General features: G+C 44.5%; 1 protein-coding gene and 1 long non-coding RNA gene across 2 annotated transcripts in view; both read right to left on the bottom strand.

The window, feature by feature from the left end:
- Positions 1–2022: 2022 nt before the first annotated feature.
- Positions 2023–24124, bottom strand: part of LOC136174394 (uncharacterized) — a 1095937-nt gene continuing 1073835 nt past the window's right edge. Inside the window, exon 2 of the long non-coding RNA XR_010664401.1 lies at positions 2023–2346. This is a non-coding gene — a long non-coding RNA (uncharacterized lncRNA). The remainder of the gene's footprint in view (positions 2347–24124) is intronic.
- PAMR1 (peptidase domain containing associated with muscle regeneration 1) overlaps positions 7572–24124 on the bottom strand; it is a 76521-nt gene continuing 59968 nt past the window's right edge. The window contains exons 7-11 of the mRNA XM_065944555.1: positions 16536–16748; positions 13804–13870; positions 11299–11531; positions 9986–10278; positions 7572–8622 (exon numbers count right to left, since the gene is read on the bottom strand). Of these exons, the coding sequence (XP_065800627.1) occupies positions 8086–8622; positions 9986–10278; positions 11299–11531; positions 13804–13870; positions 16536–16748 (1343 nt within the window). The 3' untranslated portion in view covers positions 7572–8085. The remainder of the gene's footprint in view (positions 8623–9985; positions 10279–11298; positions 11532–13803; positions 13871–16535; positions 16749–24124) is intronic.

The raw sequence follows: 24124 nt of genomic DNA, 5'->3' as shown, positions 1-24124 counted from the left end.
CTAGGAGATAACTTGAGGCAAAATGTCAGGGTTGGTGCAAATTCTTTATGTCCACCATAAAAACCACACAATTTTGAATTACAGTAACTGTCTCTTTTTTAGTAGCTTGATCCTGGTGGAAAGTAGAAACACTTCTTGAGAGTTATTGCTGGTATTTTCATTTCTATCTCCCCCCACCGCATTTCTTCTAATCATGGCAAACAATGCCACTTATACATCTTTCATTTCCCTTTGTTCTGCTAGGATGGCATTCAGTAGTGACATCTTTATGATGGGCAAAATGATGGAGAGAGGTTTTTTTTAACCTTCGGGAGAGGATTTTGTTGCTTGACACAGCTTACTGGGGTTAAATGCTAAATGATTTGGCTAAAGGATCAAGTCAAGGACCCAAGCTAGGCTTCTGTGACCCCAGAAATCCAGTGATATGATTCTGGTTCTATTTTCTGTATTCCCTTTTTTTTTTTTTAAAATCACTTGGTAATTCTGAGGGGGGGCTTTGTTATCAAATCCCAAAATATTTTTCTTGTAAAGTTATTTTCTTTATCAAGAGAAAGAGAGAGACAGCAACCAGGTAACTGACTTCTAAGTTGAGGTTATAGATTCAGCAATATTTTTTAAATCAGAGGCTAAATTATGCCTTTGGGGGAATAACAGCAAATTAGAAGAATCCCAATTCACTTGGAGGTTTCATTTATTAGCACCTAGATACTGTTTTATTTGTAACATCCTCTCCCGTTTTTGAAACAAAGATTAATAACACTCTTTCTTTCTCTTTTGTTTGGAGTTATCTTTTCTTAGAAACCATAAGTTCAGAAACATAACAATGATTTTTGTTTCCTCTGAGAATTCAATCTCTGATATTATTTGTCACCCAAGAAAGCTATTCCCTAATTTTGTCTACTGACTTTTTTTTCTTTGTTGACAAAACTCTCCATCATGCCTGATCCACAAGCCTCTGGATAAACACTTGGGGAACTGGAATACAAACGTGAAGTGATCCCTAAAAACCTCAGCCATTGAGACAGTCTTCTTAAAATGCTGGGCCTCAACAGCACATCCGGCAGATCTCTGCCAGGGAAAGCAGGTCCTGCTGCCAAGAAAAGCAGAAAGAGACCACAAATGGCTACCAAATCACTCCAAAATGTTCTTGTCTTCCCAACGGCCCTAAAAAGATAAACTTCCCCAAGCCCTAGGGATGCAAAAAGTATTTCACTCAACATTTTCACAGGATACTGAAGAAAGAGAAAAAAATAAGGCAGGAGTGAAGCTATAAGGGTCTCACTTCTTTGCCTCTTGCATTGACTTTCAGTCTTTTTTTAACTCACCTCATCCTCATTTAAGATCTTTTTTAGAACATGATGCAATTGTGTCATTGCTGGGAGACTCAAGGTCTTCATTCATAACCAGGTTAGAAGGATAATAGAAAATCACAAGGTCAGAGCCAAAGGCTGTAGGTGATGAGTTGATGGCCTCACTAATAGTTCCTAGCACACATTTTCGGAGTTCATGGAGTTTGACATATAGAGTGTGGTGCTCTCAGCTTCCGGGTGGCCATACACACCGAAACTGCATTTCCAGCCTCCTCCACCTCTCCCTTCCTCTTGCTTTCCTCTGAAGCTTTACTGGTTCTCTGGAAGTTCTCTATATATGCCAAAAGCCCTTCTCTCAACATCTCTATACATGCTCATCTCTGCCTGAATGTTCTTCTCCTCTCCCCACCCTCCACCTAATAGTCAACTTCTTCCCAGATCAGTCATCACCTTCTCAGGGAGGCAAACCTTTTATTCTGCCCCATCCAGGTTAAATCAGCAACCTTTGTTCTACAATTTTACAGTACTCTGTATTTCCTCCCTAGTATTCATCATGATTTCTGATTATTCTTCTATTTCTGGGACTCTCCGATTAAGGGCAAGCACCAAGCCTATGTTGTCCATCTTTAGTATTCCAATCCTTAGCACTCAATTTTTGTGGATGGATGAATGATAGGTAGAAAAATCAATAAACTCACAATCTCTGATTGAATTCATGATGGAAGAGATTTTATTGACTAATATTCCGATAGAGGAGGCAAATGTGGAAGGCCTATTAAGTTATGAGTAGATGATGAATTTGGAGGCATGAAAATCCTAAAGAACTATAAAGATTCATATTCAAAGTCCACAGCCATAACTCCAAAGAACAACAAGTATTTTGCTGGTTAGGATCAGCGAGAGGGCTGCAAATATCCTACTTGTCCAGCTGTACCTGATCCTTTTTATTAAGTCCATCCTGTATGCCCCCAAACTCCCACCAAACACACACACACACACACACGCAAACAGGGAAATGTGTAAAAAATTGCAAGCTCTGGCACTTTTTCTTAAAAAATTTATCCAGACTACTCCCACTTACATAATCCCATTGCTTTTCTTTTTCTTTTCTTTTTTTTTTTTTTTTGACTGTTGCACACAGGATCTTTAGTTGCGGGCATATGGGATCTAGTCCCCTGACCAGGATGAAACCGGGGCACCCTGCATTGGGAGCATGGAGTCTTAGATGCCAGGCCACCAGGGAAGTCTCTAGTCCCACTGCTTTTTGCTGTCAACCCTGTTGGTTCTTTTAGCCTGAAACCTCATTTGTTTCTGCCCACCCTTTCCTGCTTTCAACCTCATTCCACAGATTGCCAAACTTCTTTCCACGTGCTTGTACCTCAACAACATTCTAAATCCTCTCCTCTCTCCACCCATCACAAGGTCACTCGTAACTGGTTTCTCCATTTCCAGTCTCCTCCTCTTTGAAGAACAGCAATGAAACAACCACCATCATAACAGTGCCAATATCTACAGAGTGCGGTAGGTCAGACACGGTCTTGCCTGGAGAATTCCCATGGACAGAGGGGCCTGGCAGGCTACAGTCCATGGGGTCGCATAGAGCTGGCCACGACTGACAGACTAAACACAGGGCAGATGCTGCTCTACACACTTCAGTCATGGACACATTAACTCCCTGAATCCCATATCATTTCACTCCCACTTGTGGATGGAACAACAGTAGGACAGAGATTGAATGTCACGCTCAGGGTCACAGCATGTAAGTGACAGAGCTGGGATTTGAACTCTGGCTGGGTCTTTTAACCATTGCCTCTATCTAGCACAGCCAGCCTGACGGGTCTTTCTAGAATTCCACTTCTGTCCTTTTACTCTCCTGGAGACATCAACATGGGCTTGAATGTTTGCAAATGGGCAATAAGAAGCCAAATTCTTGATCCTAGATTTTGAGATCTACCACCAACTGGGCTTACCTTGACTGGCCTTGGCTGGCCAACCTGGCCTGTCATTGTAATAAAGGATTCATGATAAGGAAAGAATTGACTCTTCCCAAACTTCCCTGGTGGCACAGTGGATAAGAACCTGCCTGCCAGTGCAGGGGACACGGGTTCAATCCGTGGTCCTGGAAGATTCTACATGCCATGGAGCAACCAAGCCCGTGCATCACAGCTGCTGAGGCTGCTCTCTAAAGTCTACAAGCTCCAACTATAATATTGAGGCCACGTGCTGCAGCCACTGAAGCCCAGGCGCCTAGAGCCCATGCTCGGCAGCAAGAGAGGCCACCACAATGAGAAGCCCACACAGCGAAATGAAGGGTATCCCCAGCTCATTGCAACTAGAGAAAAGCCCATGCACAGCAACCAAGACCCAGTGTAGCCAAAAATGAGTTAATTAAAAAAAAGAGAATTGGCCCTTCTCTAAGCCAGCCCCCCTCCATGTTTAATCTCATGTACTTTCTAAGCTTTTTCTGTACTTACAATATCCTACTTCCTTTCCACCTACACTCAAGACGCAATTGAAGTTCTAACTACCCTGTGAATAAAAACACTGGCTTATTTGGATTGCTCCTTCCTCTCAATTCCCGCTGGAGTTTAAGTAAGAGAAAGCAATGTGGCTGACCAGTCAGTAATTCTTGAAAGTCCACTTGATGTTAAACCTGGCCAATCCTAGTTGAACAAGATAGATTTATTGCTGTTTGAAATGAAAGAGGATGTACATCATCAAGACAGTATTAGAAGGAATTCCCTGGTGGTCCAGTGGTTAAGAATCCATCTTCCTGCAGAGGACCTGGGTTCCATTCCTGGTCAGGGAACTAAGATCCCATGTATCACATGACAACTAGAGAAAGCTCCCAAGCTGCAACAAAGACCCAAAACAACTAAAAAATTTTAAAAAATAAAATAAAAAATAGGAGAGTTTTAGAAAGAACTTATTCTAAGATCCGGGCTTCTATTAGGTGGTTTTGAGGAAGTTCCAGGGAAGTGGGGCTTTGTTGTGGATTGGATGCTATCAGTTAAGTGGAGGTAATTCTGTAATTGGCTATCTTTGTAAGTCTTATCTAGAAGGAAGGAAAAATAGAGGCTAACACTGTAATTGGTAAATAGGTAAAGACAGTCAGTGCTCTTAACCAGGAGAGGGGGATCATTGCTATTTTTTGGTTTGTATCATGAGCTTGCTTTTGCCTCTTCACTGACAAGATATAAAGCAGCCTCGTGTCTGCCTTAATCCATCACAGTCACAGAAGGATCTTGACTGATACCAGAATGCTGTGAAATAATTGATCTTCAGCAGGAGAATACCATAGCTTTGAAGTGAGTGCCAGATCAGCTCCTAGACACCAAGGCCTCACTGATAGAATGTCAGATGTTGGGGGTTCCATGTGTCTAAAACAAAACTAAACAAGAAACCACTACAAAAGAAATTAGAGCCAAACAAATCTGGATGAAACAGAAGCCTTCACCAGCTCTCCACAAAGGCATCCCCAGTCGACAACCACATTAATATTTCATGCAGTAACTTGTGATGACTTTTGTTCCGTGTCGACTTAGAGGGGGGCTGCAACTACGTTTGCAGGGTCCTCTTCCCTGTATGGCTCCAGGTTAGAGTGGGCACCAGGGAAACTTAACGTGAGATTTGTAGAGGAGAGTAAAGTCACAGCTGTCTCCACGCTCTGGAAGTTGGTAAGAGCATCGGGCACCGTGGCCGTTCATACACAGCGTCACTGATTGGCTCGTTCACCCTTCCCAGGAGGGACAGCACCCTGGCCCACAGCCCCTCCCGTACCTGCTGGAAATCCTCTTCCAGCTTCTCCGAGTCTCCTGGACCAGGGGTGCGGGGGTGCAGGTCACTCAAATCATGGAGGTTGCGGACAGCAGAGACAGATATGACTTTCGATGTCTTGTGAGTTCCAGCTCATCCTTGCTTTTCCAGTTTCACATTCAACTTTCCTTCACAGTTGCTGGCTGCTTGAATTCAGGTCCAACACCAGATGCAGAGGCCACAACCTCAAGGAGATTTTGCCACCAGTGCCCATAGTTGTCTGGTCATTGTAATCCCCTATGCTACATGACCCTTAAAAGTTCTGAAAAATCCCTGACTGATAGGCACTCCAGATTTCCAGCTAAGAAGAGATCCCTCATCCTTGGCATTCTATCCCTAAGATTTAAGGACCACGTGACAAAGAGAGATGGATGGGATTCCTCCAGTGCCAGGTATGGCCCAGGGACAGGTTTGTATCTGACTCCCTTGTCCTGATTGGTGTGGTTGAGTGCCCGTAGTGAGAGCAGAGCTGGGGCAGGAAGATCTAGGGAGAGTGGTAAGTGGCCATGACGATATACAATAAGCAGCCACAGGTGGTGTCACCCGACCTGGGGCCAGACTCAGCTTCTAAAGGGAACAAAGTCCTAGCAGAGATGATGTAACGGGAACGAAATCTGAGCAGTCAGGCAAAGATAGAAAATGACATAAAGAGTAAAGAGAGTGTCAAGAAACTAGGGAATGTGATTCTGCAGGTGAGGAGTCAGACCAGTGTGAAAGAATGGAAGGTGTAAGTATGGATGCCCAGGTGAGAACTGGTAGATATGAAGGCTTTATGGAGCTGTGCCCAGCTGGACGGTCCTGCCCCTGCCAGGGGTTAGAGGCACTGAGCTATGTGTCAGGTACTGTGTTCACTACTTTCCACAGTAGCTCACTGAATCCTCACAGCTACCGCAAAAGACAGACTTCAGCATGCCAACCTAATAAATGACGAACTGGCCCAGGTGACATTAGGTGACTTGCCCAAGATCACTCAAAATAAGTAGAAAGACAGGAATTTAGATCTTTTTGATCTGACTACCATTACACCTCTTGAGATCCAAACTTTCTAGGCTTAAAAACAGCAAGAAAAAACCTTTTGAGCAACCTGATAAATATTTGCCAAATCCAACAGTCCAGCTTAACCTACTGCGTGCTGGATGGTTGTTCTCAGAAGTTGATACATTGCTCTCAGATTAAGCCAGGAGGATGGAAGGAGTGAGTGAAAGGTGGGGGGTGGGGAGCCTGACTTATGGAAAGCCCCAAGAAAGCCTAAACAAGAGAGAAAGTACCAGAAATTCTCTGCTGGCTCAGGGAGTGATGCAAAGACACAGAGCTGGGGACGCAGGTTGGGGGAGAGAGGTGGCATCCTGCCTTGGGGGCTAAAGTCCTTGGGGTCGAAGTTCTCTCTGATAAGGGAGGGAAGAGTATCTGTTGGGGTCTGTCGGATCGGATTGTCCCCCACGTGTCCTGCACCAATCTCGGGCTTTCAGGCCTCAGGATGTGTGGAAAAGACCGAGAAGTTCCACAGCCTTCAGGGGAGGAAGAGGAGGTCACTGAAAGTCTGGCTGGGGAGCCTCCCAAGAAGGCTGCCTCTGTGGCCAGGAGGCTGAGTAACCCAAACAAACCAGTGTCAAGAGAGAGTCCCCCCAGATCTCAGGACTATCAGTGCAAGCCAGACCCCAAGAGCAGCCATGTGAGTGGGGAGGACCGCAGAGTCCCAGGGAAGCAGAGAGAACTCCGCACAACTTACACTTGTTACAGACCTGAGCACGCAGTGTCCCCCAGACGCCCAGGAATGAGAAGGTGCTACCACACACACCCAAGAGCCTGCAGAAACTCAGGAGGCCTCCAGTGTCCCAGGGCTCAGTCACTTACACCTCCATGGCACCATCTAGGACAGGAGGAGACTGGTGAAAGCCGGGGAGAAAGGATAAAAGAGTGAGTCACCCCCAAAAGAGAATGTTCCTGAAAAGACCACTTCAGGGACTGGATTGGATTCTTTTTTTTTTTTTTCCCTCTGCTATGCAATGAAAGTCAGGTGTGGGGCTTGAAAGGAAAGTTGTGTAAGTTCTAGAGAAGAATGAAGTAGTGGGTTCTTGGCGTATCTCAATTGAGTGTGAATAAATAGGTGATTCCAATTCAGATGCTATCAAAATATATCCTAGAGATTTCTAGAAGTTCCAAGCAGAGTTTTGTGCTTGAATGTAGAACAGGAGAACCGGAGGGGTCATTAGAAGTTGTCAAGGCCCTGGTATTTTCCTCTGCTTGTACCTTGTCTAATGGTACCCATCCCCTCTCTCCCCTGCCCTATGAACAGCAAACTGCAGGCACTGGCATTGAAAAGATGGCACTGGCTTTGCTATATGCATTCTTTGGGAATGATGATCTATTAAAAGGCTGCCCCCAGCCACCGGTCCCAACACAGGTAGCTCAAAAAGACTGCAGGCAGGAATCAGAGCCATAGGACATGTGTTCCGTGGGTCAGAAGCCAACCCTGGTTTTATTAAAGTATGTACAGGCGACTGGGAAGGAAAAAGACCACTCTGTGATATGGCCAATGCCACAGTCAGGCTTGCTGTCCGGGGCTGGCCTGCCAGTGGCTCTTTGGAAGTCAGTCTGGTTGGAGCCTTGGAAGAGACCTGATGAATCTGGTCTTGACTTTCTCTCAACCAGAGCTGCCCATGGCATCTGCAGCACTAAAAGGCGGGCAGGGAAGGCCACTGGGTTGGTTGAATGGGGTGAATTTCTCCGCCACTCACATCGTCTCTTTGGAAGAAACTGAATTCTTGCAAGCAGCGTGAGAATCTTCCCAGGACCCCAGCAGTCAGGGAAGCAGTGGCCTACCAGAAAGTAAGCTCAACTCGCCCTCCACTGGTTTTGAAATCCGAAACCTGGGCGGAATCCCACTTCGGGTCCACACCGCCCCGGCTGACACGTACACGGAAGGCTGCACAGAAACGCTCCTCCAGGGGCCGGCGGCTCACTTCATGTTTCTCTCGATCCAGTCTTTAAAAGGCAGCACTTTGGTGAAGGCCGTGGAGAGGCTGTGGCTGCACGTCTTGTCATAGCTCCAGCTAACCAGCCCCACCAGGTGCCAGCGGGGCTCGGGGGACGCCCGGCCCGGGAGGGACACGGCCGCGATGCCGCCCGTCTCAGCCGTGCAGATGTCGGAGGGGGCCGTGGGGTCGCGGCCGGCACAGAACATGTTGTCCGTGACGCTCACCGGGATGCCCCGCTCCTCGTGCTGCTCCTCACACAGCAGCGGGTCCGCCACCCTCACCACCCCCGAGCGCAGCGCATCGTCCTTGTAGCCGGGGCTCCTGGGGTCCGCCAGGACGTTCCAGCCCGCCACGGTGACGCGGGACTCCTGGAAGGCGGTGCTGAGATCCCGAGGCGCCGCCAGGCAGATGGGCTGGACGCGGGTGCTGATGCGAGCCTTGTCCAGGAGCTTCAGGACGGCAATGTCCGTATCCAGCAGGATGGGGTCGTAGTTGGGATGGAGGATGACTGCAGAAACCTACGAAGGGAAGAACGGACAGCAGTGGTGAGCGGCCGGCCCCACGGTGACGGCAACAGGCAAGCCCCGGGGCTCAATCATCGGGAGAAAATGTCCGAGAGCCAGCTGCAATTATTCGGACAGACCAGGGCTGGCAGGTGGTTTTTAAATAAGTGGAGTGGACAAGTGAGGCTTTGCAGAACAGGAGTCTACAACCTATGCAGAGTGGGCAGCTGTCACTTTGCTTTAACTGACTACTGCCACGCAGAGATGCTCATTTTGCCAAAGAATAGACTCCAGACCTCTGGCTAAAGCCTCCTGGTTTGTAAATGTTGGCAAATTACTGATTAAAAAAAATATACATTAGCACTATCAAAACACAAACCTCAACAGGCTACCAGCTGGCAACCTCTGGTCCACTGTAAACATTTTATTTACCCTCAAGCCAGTAAGAGAGAGCTACACCTAGGGTGGTTCACAAGACTTTTCCCCCAAGCCTCCCCTGATTGTCCCTGTTCTTGCTCATCACCCTCTTTGATGGAGCCCCCTGGAGCTTACATCTGTGATACGCTGTTACATTTTTATAGACTTGTTCTATATTTGAGCTCATTTACCCAGGGATTCTATTGTGCTGGATTAGTCACAATATACTAGTCTGTCTCTTCACCTAGCCTGTGGACTCTTCAGGGCAAAAATCATGCCTTGTTCAGTTCTGTGAGTGTTCCCAGTGAATGGCATGCTGTGGGAACTCAACAATAGATGGATGGATGGACAGATGGATGAACTAGATTGCATGAGAGGGTGGATGGTACAGACGGAGGGAGGAGGGGGGAAAGAAAATAATATTAGAATTTATTAGGAGTCTCTATGTCCTCACAGTCTACCTAGCACCATGTCCTAAACATAATAGGTGGTTGGTTACCTTTCAATGACCCCAATGATAGAAGATATTTTTTATTATCTTATATAAAAATTTTTGGGGGGGAAGACTCCATAGTCTTTCTAGATGCCCCTTTCTAGTATCTGCCAATAATGAAAGATAAGGCATCTCGGTGGCATAGTTGATAAAGAATCTGCTTGCCAATGCAGGAGATGCAAAAGACACGGGTTCAATCTCTGGGTCAGGAAGATCCCCTGCAGGAGGGCATGGCAGTCCACTCCAGTATGCTTGCCTGGAGAATTCCATGGACAGAGGTGCCTGGTGGACTACAGTCCATGGGGTCACAAAAAGTCCGATAGTACTGAGCAACTAAGCATGCATATGACTAATATTTCCAGGCTCTGGACTGGATGCCAAGGTGACAGGCTGATAGGGTAACTGCTCTCCCGGTGCTGGGAGCTGCCGAGAAAGAAACCGGACTTCCGGGCTGCAGCCCTCTCTCACCCGCAAGCTCTGGATGCTCTTCTCATCCCGGTCGTCATCCCTGTAGAATTTCCCCAGCACGACTTTGAGGTCTGCCGTCTTGATCACGGTGACCCTCCCCAGGTCGGTGACGCAGTGGGCAGCCACCACCACGGTGCGCTCGTTGACCAGGGCGCCGCTGCAGACCAGAAACCAGGCATCCTTGTGCAGACTGCCCCCCTGCACCCCGCCGGCCCTCCTGTAGATGGCAGCCTGCCACGGCCAGCGCGTGCCCTGGGTCTTCGGAGCAGAGGTGTTCTCGGTTTTCCCACAGACTATGGAGAAAGCACCAGCTCAGTGAGATAAATTCAGACCTTCCCATCCAGAGGGGAAGATCTCCTGCAGGAGGGCATGGTGTCAATCAACCAACAGAGCACATATCTGGAAACGTGGGCCCTACAGGTGTCAAGATCACAGAGCATCTAACCTGTTTTTGTTTTTTTCTCTTTAAATACTAATCAACCACCTTAACATGCTTGGCTATAAAGTTGAGGGTTATAATTGGGAGTCTTACCATCCCATGCACTTACTGGGTAAGTTGCCTAATTCCTTAGAGCCTCAGTCTTCCTGCCTGCAAAATGGATACAGTAATCACAACTGTCTCCTAGGTTTTTGCAGAGAGTGGATGAGATGATGTATATAAACAGACTCAAAATATCATGACTATTACTATAAAGATGACCACCTCGAACTAAGCCATACGCTTCTCCTCTGACAAAAAAGATGGGGGTAGTAGCTTAATATGTGCAAATGTCCATTCCAGACATTTCCAGGTATTATCTCAGTAATCATTATTATAACCTGTAAGTGACTGATACCTCATTACTTACAGTAATTACTTAATAATTAAGTAATTAATTAATTACTAACAGTAATTAAACAGTAAGTAATTAATACCATTGGGTGATGAGGATGAAAACTGGGGCTCAGGTGACCAATATGACGTAACTAGAAGTTCTCTGGCACTTTTAACCCCTCCCCACTTGCTGTTTAATGACTGTTCTGTCCCTTTTCTCCAAGTAAATATGATAAAGTCATCCACAAGAAAGTATGCCCCCTCTCCCTCAAAAATTCATCTAAGATTTAATCATCTCTCCTGGGTAATAAGTTTAAGCCAAAGGAAGGAAACTCTAACTGTGGAATTTCAGACTTCACCAAGCTGGGGGAAAGTATTAGAGGACTATTTTTTGGACAAGGATTTTTTTCCCCAAAAGTCTTCAGCAGGGTCAGGGGCTTTTCATAGGCAGCCATGGGAGATTCAAGCTGCTTCAGCCCAAGGATGAGCCTTGACTCACTAGGGATGCAGGACGGGGCACGCCCACTCCACTTCCCAGTCCTTAGACACGTCCTCCGGCTGCTGCCCAGGCGGCGGTAGAAGGGTGAGATGCACTCGTACTGGAGCTGGGTGTGGAGATGTTGGTACCCAGGCGGCAGGTCTCCGAAGGGAAGGACGGGCTTCTTCGTAGGGGCGTCCTGCAGTTTCTGCTTGCTGAAGGCTGATGAGTATAGCTGATGTAATGGCGTCTCCCTGCATCACGGCAGAGGGGCCCGGAGAGAGAGGAGGGCGGGAGACAGTCATTACAGCCCTCTTAGTATCCATGCCAAGCTCCACGAAGATGTTCGGTTACAAAGCAAGAAAACAACAGCTATCTCATCCTGTGTGTGTGTGTGTGAATTGCTCTCCCCTTCTCCTCTTACCTCTCTGTCTCTCTTGCACACACACACATCTCTTCTGCCACTGAGCAGATTGTCTTGCACACTTCAACCTTCTATTTATTCCTCCATTTCCATTTCTGGCATGCCTCCAGCTACCCAGGGTTTTAACCAAAGAGCATAATATCTGACATAATAGCTGCTATCCAAAGGTACGCTATACATGCACACACACACACCAATTAATTGTGAAATTAAACAAGAAAAGAAGTTAATTTCAAGGAAAGAAATCTGGGCAACTGCTCTGCCCTAACCATTATCATAATGGAGCAATATAAGGAATTGACTCGAACTAAACTGTGTTGATACAGTAGCTTGATTTAGCAATTAACGGATGTAATTAGTCCACCTCAGAGAATAGAATCTTCTCTCAGAGCATATTGATTGGGAGAAATAAGAAGCGTTGTGTGCAAATGTGAAAAGGCCTTTTAAATGAGCCCTGAAGTTGAAGCCCCAGAGGCCACTCTGGGGTCCTTGGGAGAGAAGTATGCACACTACACAGCTTATGCTCATTTTACATCAGTGCATAATGACTAGTAACTGACACGTTAGATCTCCTTTAGGAATCAATGTTTTCATCCCTGTTTAATGCATGGAGAAAGGAAGCCCAGAGAAGTAGGTGGGGATGCTGAGGGGCACACAGGAAGCTAAGACAGGACCCCAGACAGCAGCACTGGGCAGTCACGCTTCTCACCCTGATGTCCCGACCATACCAATCCAACACCATTGTAAGAAATGTTTCATGTGTCCGTACAATGCTTTGCTCAGAGCAAATATTCCACCTCCGTTGATTCCATTTGACAAATCTTTAGCTCATATTTAGGACCAGGTCTGAGGCTCAGGGGGCTTCTGTACTCGCAAACAAGCTCAGGTTTAGGCCACTGAAGGTATGCAGTGCCTTGGGGGGTTCTTGGGTGAGCCTGGCTGCTGAGACCATCATATCCTTGCTCCAGGAGCAAATCTTCCAAGAAGATATTTGCCTTGCATTTAATCCTTAACAATTTCTAGAGGCAAACATTATTGTGACTACCCTTATTTTTGAAAAGGGGAAACTAAAGGCTCTGCAAGCTTAGGAATTTGCCCAAGAATAACCAGCACTAAAGACAGATGACAGAAACAGCTCTTGAGCCCATCCATCCAATCCAGTCATTCACTCATTCACTATTTTGGGGGTGTCCACGATGCGGCAGGCACTATTCTAGGCACTAGAAGTTCAGCATGAACTAAACAGAAAATGTTCTTGCATGTGTAACTTTCACAGTTTTTTTGGTGGGTTGTGAGGAGACAGAAATTGAACAAATAAACAAATGTCAGTAGGACAATAGAACAATAGGATGCCAAGGTGAAAATTGGAGATCTCTGTAAAGGTCAGAGAATATTGGGTAAAGAAGTCAGCTCAGCAGTCAGGGTGGAGGTAAGGTTGCTATCTTTTTTAAAGGATGGTCATGGAGGGTCTCTTTGCCAGGTAAAAACAGTAGGGAACTGAAGGAAGCCAGGCATTAAGCATCGTTGAAATCCAGTGGAGGCAACTCCCCTAGCTTGCCACCAGGGGTCCCCACCTCTATCTTTCCAGGAGAAAGACTAGGTGGACCTTCTGCCCACCCCCCACCCACCGAGGCTTCACATCCTTCATCAGGGGCTAGTCATTCATCTCTGGTTCCTAGCTCCACCAGCCTACCTTATCTGATTGATCACTACCAAGGACATCTTCCTAAGCCACAACTGACTGTGTTTGGTAGTAATGCCATGTCCCTAAAAGCTTCATGATAAATACGCAGTCATTTTAGGAGGACTCAAGTATTAAAATCCAGCTCCTCAAAGGCCATCTTAGTCTGGCTTCCCACCAGCCACTGACTTTCCCACGATCCAGTGAAACCTGTACATTTTCCAACAGTTGCTACCTCTTGGCTAAAGGCAGCTAGCTAATAAGCCTCCATCTAACAAGCCCTTTTCTTTCCTGGCCAAGTCAAGACAGAGTGTCCCTAAGAAACCTCAGACTGTCTTTGGCCAAACACAAATAGGGAAAGGGGGTGGAGAAAGGAATGTTCATTTGCCTTTAAAGCAGGGTTCAGGTGTTTCAACCTCACCTTGACTGAACCTGCATTGGAAGAACTTTCCGTCTCACCAGGTCTGAGATCTTTGGTTCTCGGCAGGCTAGGAAAAAAAAAGATAATGCTGCATGATCCTTTTCCATACTAATCATTCACACCATGGATTCAGGTTGATACCTGACCACCCTCTCTGGACACCAGGGCACATTCCCCAGGCTCTCAGAGGTGAGACGTGTCAGCCAAGCATGAACAGCTCGCTTAGCAAAAGAGGATGCCGAGAGACTTCCCTGGTGGTCCAGTGGTTAAGAATCCACCTGCCAATGAAGGAGAGCCAGGCCCGATCCCTCGTCCAGGAAGATCCCACAGGCTGCAGGCAACTAAGCCTGTGAGCCACAAATACTGAGCCCATGCTCTAGAGTCTGTACTCTATAACAAGCAAAGCCACCCCGATGAGAAGCCCATGAGTGCAGCTAAGCCCCAGCATGGCCCAAAGTAAATAAATGCATTTTTTTTAAAAAACAGAGCATGCTGAATTTCATTTATTAATGAAAAGGTAGCCCCCTTGGAAGAACCCAAGTAGAATAAACACGTCTGCAGAGCTGCTCCACCCAGGTGATATGAAAGTGTGACAGGATTAGTTGCTCAGTTGTGTCCGACTCTTTGTGACCCCATAGACAGTAGCCCACCAGGCTCTTCTGCCCATGGAATTCCCCAGGCAAGAATACTGGAGTGGGTTGCCATGCCTTCCTCCAGGGGATCTTCCCCACCCAGGGATCAAACCTGTGTCTGCCGCCTTGCAGGCAGATTCTTTCCTGTCTGAACCACCAGGGAAGCCCAGTGATATGAAGCAATAGTAGTTAATAGAACTAACCATTCATGTAAATTGTATTAGCAAACTAGATCAATATGGAATAAAAGTCAAGGGCAAGGTTCTAAAATATAGCCCAAGATAGGAAATCACAAGGTTCTCATTTAAAACTGAACAGCAGTGTCAACCAACAATAAGTCTTGAGTAACTGATTCCTCCATGTCCTTTCTCTGCAATTAAGGCTTCTAATGATCCTTTGAGGGCAACTCAAAGTCTGGTTTAATTTTGTTGAAGTCTCTCTTTCTTCACAAGTGAAAAGGAATCCTTCCCATCTCACTTTCCCAATCAAGCAGCCAACATTTGTCTAATTAGCAACCTAGGGAACTCTAGTTGTATTAATTTGTAAGAGAAGGGTTGACAAAAAATCTCCAAGGACATAGGTAACACCATATCCATACCTAATGAAATCAAGAATCATAGTCTGTGCTGGTGGGGATGAAGGTCACTCCTGGCTAAAGTCTAAAGTCTTCCTTTCACAAACTTCTTCTTTTATTCCTTTCCCCATGATTCAGGTTGTTGACAAACACTCAGAAGGCAAAGTGGAGGACAGAAGCAATTATCTGGATAATCTAGGCGAAGGGTATGCTTTTCTTCCCAGGAAACAGAGAGATAGTTGTATGTGTATGTGTGTGTGTGTGTGTGTGCGTGTGTGTGTTGCTTGCTTAGTCCTGCCGCCGAAAAGAGAGCTGTTGTTGACCTGGAGCAACAAGTGAATCAACTTGATAAAAAACTACGGGGCTTCCCCAGTGGCTCAGTGGTAAGGATCCACCGGCTAATGCAGGATACACGGGTTTGATCCCTGATCCTGGAAGATCCACATACCATGGAGCAACCAAGCCTTTGCGCCACAACTACTAATCCCGGAAACCTGCGCTCTAGAGCCTGGAAACCTCACCGACTGAGCCTACCCACCCTACAGCCCGTCCTCCGCAACAGGAGAAGCCCCTGCAGCAAAGAGCAGCCTCCACTCTCCACAACTAGAGAAAAGCCCATGCAGCAACGAAGACCCAGCACAGCCAAAAAAAGATAAAAAGTAGATAGATAAATAAAATTGCATATATATATATATACACATATACATATATCATATATATGTATAAGAAACTACATATGCCTACTGTCATGGAGTCAGGTCCAAACTTCCTTATGCAATGTCCCATTTGTTCTGGTCTCAAACTACCCCTTAAAATTTACCTCCCAGATTCCCTGATTGACTCATTTTTTACTTACCATGATTCTTTCACTTCTGCCTATACCACTTTTTGCCTTCCAATTGGAATATCGTCCCAACTCCTCTCTATCTCAGTAAATCCTTCCCTGCTTCCCAGAGGGGCTCCAGTCCCCCTAGCTACAGGAGAACTGGAGCTCATATTTCTCAGAATACACACCACTCATTTGCTCTATAACTCTCCTTTGAACGTTCAAGGGTTTATTGTCTTTTAAAGATGCTTTTAAACATTTTAACATTTCAAACTTCCCTCCACACAGGCTGCCAGGGATGATGTGTCTATTGTGTCTTTTATTTCTTGCATTGATTTAATGTTGCACAGAGAGTAGATAAATGTAGCCATATAAATGCATATTAATTGTTTCAGTTCTATCCTTGGGGTTACACATAAAAAACAGCCTTGTCATCTCTCTAAACTGCTCTGATAGCTACATCTCTCTTCTTGATCACATCAAGACATTGTGATGAGGATAAACTGGTTCTTTGGCAGTCTAAAAAAGAAGCACATGTTTTATGGATGGTTTTCAAAATAAGAATAATGTATGGTTTCAGTAAGAACTTAAAAGAGAAAGGCAATTTTTTTTCCAGGGCTTCAAAAACAGGTATGGGAGCTACCAAAATGTCCAGCAACTCCACTTATCTCTGCAGACTTCAGAAATATTTGCCAGTTACCTTTTATACAGATTGGCTGTTTCCCTGACCACTCTCCATTCTGCTGGCAAGTTCTCATCTCATTACCACTGAGAACATAGGAGCTGTTACAAAAGAAGGTCAGGACGGTGCCGATTTTTGCATAGCGGCCATGGATAAGCCCAGGGCCTCCTGTGATTTTCTTGTAGCCATTGACTGGGCCCCCAGGGTCTGAGCAGTTTCTTTCTTCAAGGACTGAAAGTAAAAAGAAAAGAAAAGAAAAGGAGAGTTATTAAGAGTCTGAAGCATTCCATTTTAGCACTGAATCTTTTCACATCTCATTGAATTAAAAATGCAGTGATATAGAGCCTGCTAACAACGGTATTCAAAGGAATTACCAAGAGAAAACGCATAACAAAAAAATGCACGCAATAGACATATCTTCTTGTTTTAACAATTTATTCTTAAATTGAGAACTGTTTCTTACCATATATATATATAAATTTGACACCACATCAGGCTCTCATGTAATCACATTCATTTGCCTCCCAAATTTGTGAAAGCTGGACAGGCCTGGACAAAATAAACATTTTGCCTAGATTTTATGATCAGTGTGCAAGGATTATTGGTTTTCAGTATTGTAATGTCATCTCCTTCATTCCCTAAAGCTTGGGCAATTAAACCAAACTACTCAGTTTCCTATTTGTGTTATACCCAGAAAGTAGAATAGATTAGAAATGAGAGTACGTTTATGAATTTAGATTTTCTATTCCATCTGCCAGAACACTGGGTGTGTTAAAAGTTGTAATTAAAAAACACTAGAGGCAATATAAATTCAGAGATACAACAAATTCCCCTAATCTCCAAATAGAACTTTTCATCTAAACATTTAACAATACTCATTATAGGAGATCTCTATTCTCTCATTCACGCTGCACAGCTACTTAGAGTAAAATTGGCATCAACAAAACTATCCTGAGCACAGAACAGGATATTAGATATATCCTGGAAATATTCGATCAGCTAGACAATATATTTTTCTCAAATGGATTATGGTACAATGCTGAATATTACTTGCCTGAGGATACAGAGTAAGTCCCCTGAGAATTCAACCTTTAATTACTGAGTTTAGATACAATCACTCTATCAGGCTCCCTAGTCTCTTTTTAATCATTTTTCTAAGATATGGGCTCATCCCTATAAAACAGGGGCTTTCCAGGTGTCTCGCTGGTAAAGAATCCGCCTGCCAATACAGGAGATCCAGGTTTGATCTCTCATCCAGGAAGACCCCCCTGGAGCAGGAAATGGCCACCCACTCCAGCATTCTTGCCTGAAAAATCCCATGGACAGAGGTGCCTGGCGAGGTAGCAGAGAGTCAGACATGACTGAGCACTCTATCAAACACTCACCACACAACACAGTTATGCACTGGACATTCTTTGCTTCCCTTAGTGTCCCAGTTACCTTTCAAACAACTCACCTGCTTGCCTCCAGGCAAGAAATGAATATCCATTCCTATAACACTTCTACAATATTTCAGAACTAAAAATTAATAAATTGTTCCTATGTGCAATTTGGCAAGGTTGTTAAAACCAGTCAAGCTCCTGGTTTGTCTACGCTAAGACTGCTCATAGCTCACATGACAGATGATCTCAATGACACTGTGTGCTTTGGACTATGCATTCTGAGCGATCTCCCTGGTGGTTGATGCCAAAGCCCCATTTTAAATGTCAAAAAGGGATCTCACTGAGTGAGTTGTTTAAAAATACCAAAATGGCATAGAGAAGGCACTATACTTTTTGAAGCTTCAAGTGGACTCAGGAAAATCCCAGTGTTTATACTGCCAGGAATCCCTGGATGATGTGGAACAAAAGAGGCAGAAAGAGCTTTCCATATTGCTTCATTGACGGGCCACCTTCTTATAGTACAGACGCATTCAAAGCTGAATATGTAGCCCAGAAACAACCAGGAGGAGCCCACAGACTTCAGTCATCTCAAAAACATGTCATACCTGCAAGTTTTAGAGAATGGAATTCACCGTCAGCATAAAAATCAAACAATGTCTCATGAAAACCTGTGTTACTAGCTTCTGACAAAATTTAGCTCTGGAAACCCTGGGTCTGTATTCTCAACGGCAAGATCAGCTGGTGCGGGGAGGAGCTCTCTACTTAGGATCACGTTCTAGCCTTGGTCACAGTCCCCACCCACCAGCTGCCTGGTCCCCGCAGATACTTCAATCTGTGACCAGTTAGACTATCAAAGGGCTATGATTTGTGTAATTCAAGTGTAGTTCCTCATTCATTTTAAACTTTGCTTGCTAGAGATCACGGCCAAGAAAGACTGAGTGATACTTAAGACCTGTCCTGGAATATGGAAAGAAAATGAACTAGCCTCTAGCCATGTCAGCCTCAGTTAGAATACAAGACATCACTTCTACTGTAAGCCTAATTATTGGATTTTTCTCCTCTTAGAAGTAAGTACCTTCACAGTCCATTAGGCTTCCACTTCATGATCGCCTACGTGAGAGATGGGTCCTATTTCTATTACATTTCATGTGGGTTTAACTGGCAGGAACCTTGGAGAGCTCTTAAGCCCTTCCAGGTAATAAAGCCTCAAGACAATCCAGGTTCTTCATGTCATTGAAAAGGGTTTAAAGGAAGATTTAAAGGGCAACAGACTCAGGATATCTAAACACGTCTGCCCAAGGCGGAGGAATTCTGCCACATTTTTACAATTCTTAAATGCATATTCCTTTATAACGTGACATGTTGGAATCAAGACACATGCCTACTTTTCTTGGAGGTCTACTTCTCTTTCACTTGGTTTTAAGTTATGCTCATGAAATATGACCAGGGTTGAGCAGGATGACGCTTCCAAGGGAAGGTTCAATGGAAGGTGAGACCATGTGGCTGAAATTCTAGAGAAATATAGATGTTAGAAATAGATTCACAAAGGATTCAGATAATGGAGTTGTTTGACACGACTTAAAAATAAATAGACTGAAAATATTCAAGGAAATAAAATACAAAATTGAGGACTTTGGAAGAAAACTTTCACCTTAAAAAGTAACCCAAAGAGAAATCTAGAACACAAAAGTTATAGTGACATAAAGTAAAAAATTCAGTGGATGAGTTTAACAGTAAATCAGATACAACTGAAGGATACCGACGAACTGAAAGATAGCTTCAAAGAAAAGACTTAAAGTGAAGCTTAAGAAACAAAAAGATGAAACATGTACAGGAAAATGTAAAGATATAGTAAGAAGGTTAATAAATACATGTAACTGGCATCCCAGGAGAAAAGAGAGAGAACAGAGAAAAACCAATAGGTAAGGAGAGAACAACTGAGACTTTTCTGATGAAAGACACTGACCTACAGATTTACAAGGCCCCAAGCCAGATAAGTACGAAGAAAATCACACACAGACATAGCGTGTAAAGCTGTTCAAAATCAAAACGAAAGAAAGAACATTTAAGCAGCCAAAGAGAGAAAAGGACTGGAAATGCATACTCTAAAATAAGTACTGGTTTGTAACATTGAGAATATTTCTTGCTTCTTTCTACTATTTTTTTTCCAAGTTTTATAATCAGAAAATGTAGCCGTAAAATTTTGTATTTTATAATTTTGTTGTTGTCCTATAGCTATTATTTTTTAAAGTGTCAGGGAAATGATTTGGGTATCTCCCACTAAGCCTATAAATCTAGCACTAAGTCTTCATGCCTTTTTTGTGTGTGCTCCCAGACTCCCTCTGCCCCCTGCAAATCTCTTTGCTGCTATTGCTGCTAAGTCGCTTCAGTCGTGTCCGACTCTGTGTGACCCCGTAGACGGCAGCCCACCAGGCTCCCCCGTCCCTGGGATTCTCCAGGCTAGAACACTGGAGTGGGTTGCCATTTCCTTCTCCAGCAAATCTCTTTACCATCCTGCATAACCACAGTGTAAGCCAACGTTCCATGAACTCAGATTTAAATGTTTTGTCACTAGACTCTGGTGGAAAAATGGTGGCCTCCAGGATCAGATAGCTGTAGGCTCAAATATACAGGTATTCAGCACATGTCTGCTTGCGGGTGGAAAGAATAAAGACTAAAATGTACTCATTCTTCCACTTAACAAACTAGGGTCAGGGAAAATTAATCTTTTCAGGTATTGTTTTCCTCCTCTATAAAGCAAGATAATAACACTTTCCTGGTTGGTCTGGTTTTGAGTAGCAATTTAAACTACACACAGTCTCTATTTCCCTTGTTCGCCTTTATTTACAAAGCATCCAACTGCCTTTAAAAATCAGTTCCCCAAATGCATGCACCTTAAAGAAAAAACCCATAAAGAAATCTAATTATTGGACCTTTTTAAGTACAAAGCAATACTTCTTGGTCTCCTGGTAATGCAATGGGTTTCCAGATCTGGGTCCAGTGTGTTGATTCAGACTTCCGGGTACCAAGCATGGTCTTTGTACATTCATCTATTTTAATCCTGTGTAATGAAGTCTTAAAATTATATTCTTACATCAAACATCTACTGAGCATTATTCTCTCTTCCTTCATTTATTTCCTGTACTTTTCAAAGCTATACCTTCTCCTCTGATGCTTTTGAAGAGAATTCTAAGACTTCCTTATCCATCCTTTTCTCTCCCAGTTTAGACCTCTACCTGTTGGGTTCACAGACCATCTGCATCTCATCAGAGCATCTCCCTAGGGTTAGATTTCAAAGCTATCTCTTTTCTCCCTGTGGGTCCTCTGTTTAGAAACCTCTGTATCTCCCCACTGAACAGACTCATGATTCTTTCCTATTTGATGTTTCAAGAGCTTTTGATTTCATTTCTCCTCGGTGGGATGGATGTTTTCACACAAAGTCAAATGAGAATTTAAAACATCTGCATCACTGGTGTGAAGGAGCATCAAACTCCTGCTTTGCTGAGTAAAATATTCCATAATTAGTCATAAATAGCACATTGTCCTATTACTTTGGGGACTCAGCCTAGGGATATAAACACATTAAGTTCAGCATGCTTTTACATGCTACCTTGTGAGCAAAGGCAGTACTTAGGATGCACTTCTCTGCGATCCTGTTTCAGATAAACACTTTAAAAAAGACCTTCTCCCCCTTGTCTTCTTTTGTTCTTCAGGACGGCAGTATTAGGCAGTTCACTGTGACACCACTTTACCGAGGAGATGCGATAGCTTTGCATGGCTCTTGTAGTGATCACTGTTGGTTCCCCATCGAGGTCTCCTCTCATCCTTTTCCAAACTCTGCTTCTATATGTGTGCTTTGCTGCTGAGAGCTGGCACCTGCCACCTTCACAGACTGTCCTTGGGCATGGGCACCATCTTGCCCATATGAAGAGCTGAAAAATGCCTAGGCTTTCAGACCCTTCATGCTCACCCCAGGGTTGCCTGTCGCCAGTGGCTGATGGGTGTGGAAGCACAAGAGCCCAGCTCCTGCTCTTCAAGGTGTGGCTTACACCTGCCAGCGCCTTACAGGACGGGGCTGAGTCTGCGAGCTCAGTTAGAATCACTCAGACTTGGTTTCTTCCTCTTTCCCATTTTCTTTCCGCAACTTCCTTAGTGGTTGATCCTGAGAGTATTCCCTTTAATCAATCATGTGAGCCCAAATGCGGCGCAGGACCTGGTTTGGGGAGTTCTGCTGTTTTCTCAGCCCTGGGCATCAGAACCCTTCATGACTCCCCAAGGCGGCACTCCTGGGAGTGATGAGAAACCCGAGAGGTTTTCCCCCTGGCATGGGGCTTGTTTGGCTTTCTGCACTCCTAGATCATCTTGGGGAGGACGACTGGCAGGGCAACTAGAAAGACCACATCTCATTAGAGGGTCTCCAGCCTCCACAGATATTCTCAGACTCCAGCACCACCACCCCCAAATCCCATCAGCAGGGCTGTTTTGACCTGAAGGGAACAGGAGCTTTAAGACATGGATTTCTCCAAGCTGAACAGTGTGGACCCAGAATACACCATTCAAGGATTCTCCCTACTGATTTGCTGCTGTCTGTGTAAAGCCAGGGAACTTTTGCAACCCTGGGGTACAGAGGTGGCCCCTGCAAAGACTGAACTTCCCATGGGTCTTAGAGTTGGACTTAAGTTGATTTAAAGCAAATAAAGTTATATCCTTTTCTCCCCTGATTGGTTCACTAAGATTCATACTCAGTATAAGGTATAACAGCTAAGATGACCAGGTCCAGAAGATTTTATGGACCATGACCAAAAAAAAATGGACATGATGATAGAGGCATCAATAATTATATCAGGATACTGTAGAGACATCACAAGAAGAAGTAGCTTTTTGGTGCAGACAAATAAAACCACCTTCTTTGTGTCCTCTGGTCAGATCAACTACACTGACTAAAACAAAAGTAAGCTCACACTCTTCATTCCTGATTTAGGGAGAGAGTCCATTTCCCATCACCCCAATGATAACAAAATTCAGGGGGTAGATCCAGTTGTGGCAAGAAAGTAGACCACTTGTTCCATTATATCACTCTCCACCAGTATGTCCTTGCTCACAAAATATCTTTTTATGAATGAATCTAGAATTTCAATATGATATACCAGATTCACAAGTATTTGTCTTTTCCTTTCTTCTCAAAGCTATAAGTTCAAATTTGGAGACAACACATAGAAAAAAGTCCCTAGGAACCAAAGAATTCCACCACCACTTTTCTTTCTGGAAGCCCAGTATGTCTTTCTGTAAAGGCTTGTGAAGTGCAGTTGGCTGTTGGTATCACTGATGACTTTTCTTGCATCCTCTATTTAATGGGTGCCTCCTCTGTGCCCAGCAGATTCAGGTATTGGCAGATGCTTCTGTAAGTTTAACATGGAAATTTTTCATTTAAACCCAGACAACCAGAGGCCCTCCCCTGCCTTATTAAAATAAGTGCTTATATAAGCACTTATTAAAAAATGGTCTGAGGCCTTCCAAAGACTTAACCCCCAAGTCTTCAGGGGAATGGAGACACACATATACAGTTTTTTTCATTAGCACCATTTCATCCTAAATGACTAGTGTCTAACTTTGCTTATAAAATTATATCAGAACATGGGAACGTCTAACCAAGGAATAAAGTAAAGGTAATCCCTGGGGCCTTAAATAATTTAAAGGGGTGTAGGGGGGGTCTCAGAAAACACTAGCCAACCACAGCAATTGACAGTAGTCTGGGTTGCACCAAGATTCCATCAGGTATGATTAACTGAGTTGACACAACTCAGCCTTTGTGTTGCCTGAAAGATAACCTCTTAATCTACAGGCAGAAACCTGGGTGAAATGGAACCAGGTTCTATTTTAGAAGCTCATGCTAAGAATAACCATTTGGGATTTGTTGAAATCTATTTTATCATGTGTGTATTCTCCTTGTGATACTAGACAGATGTGTTGACACAGAGATTACCATTAATCAGGGCACGTGTTACAGTTAACGCAGTGAGACCAGTTGATCGAGGGCACAATTAGCAAAGAGGACGCAATTAGCACAGGCCCAGTGATGCTTCCTTAAGATGGGAGCAGCCGCTTTCTAACACATGTCTGAAAAATGGTAGATGGCAGAGGATGACCAAATCCTTCAGATTTTAAGTCCTTTGGGAGACAGTATAGGCCCTCTCTAGAAATATTACTGGCATCTCCACTCACTTG

Source organism: Muntiacus reevesi, chromosome 9, assembly GCF_963930625.1.
Source record: "Muntiacus reevesi chromosome 9, mMunRee1.1, whole genome shotgun sequence".
NCBI lineage: Eukaryota > Metazoa > Chordata > Mammalia > Artiodactyla > Cervidae > Muntiacus > Muntiacus reevesi.
This window is presented reverse-complemented; position numbering and strand designations above follow the sequence as displayed.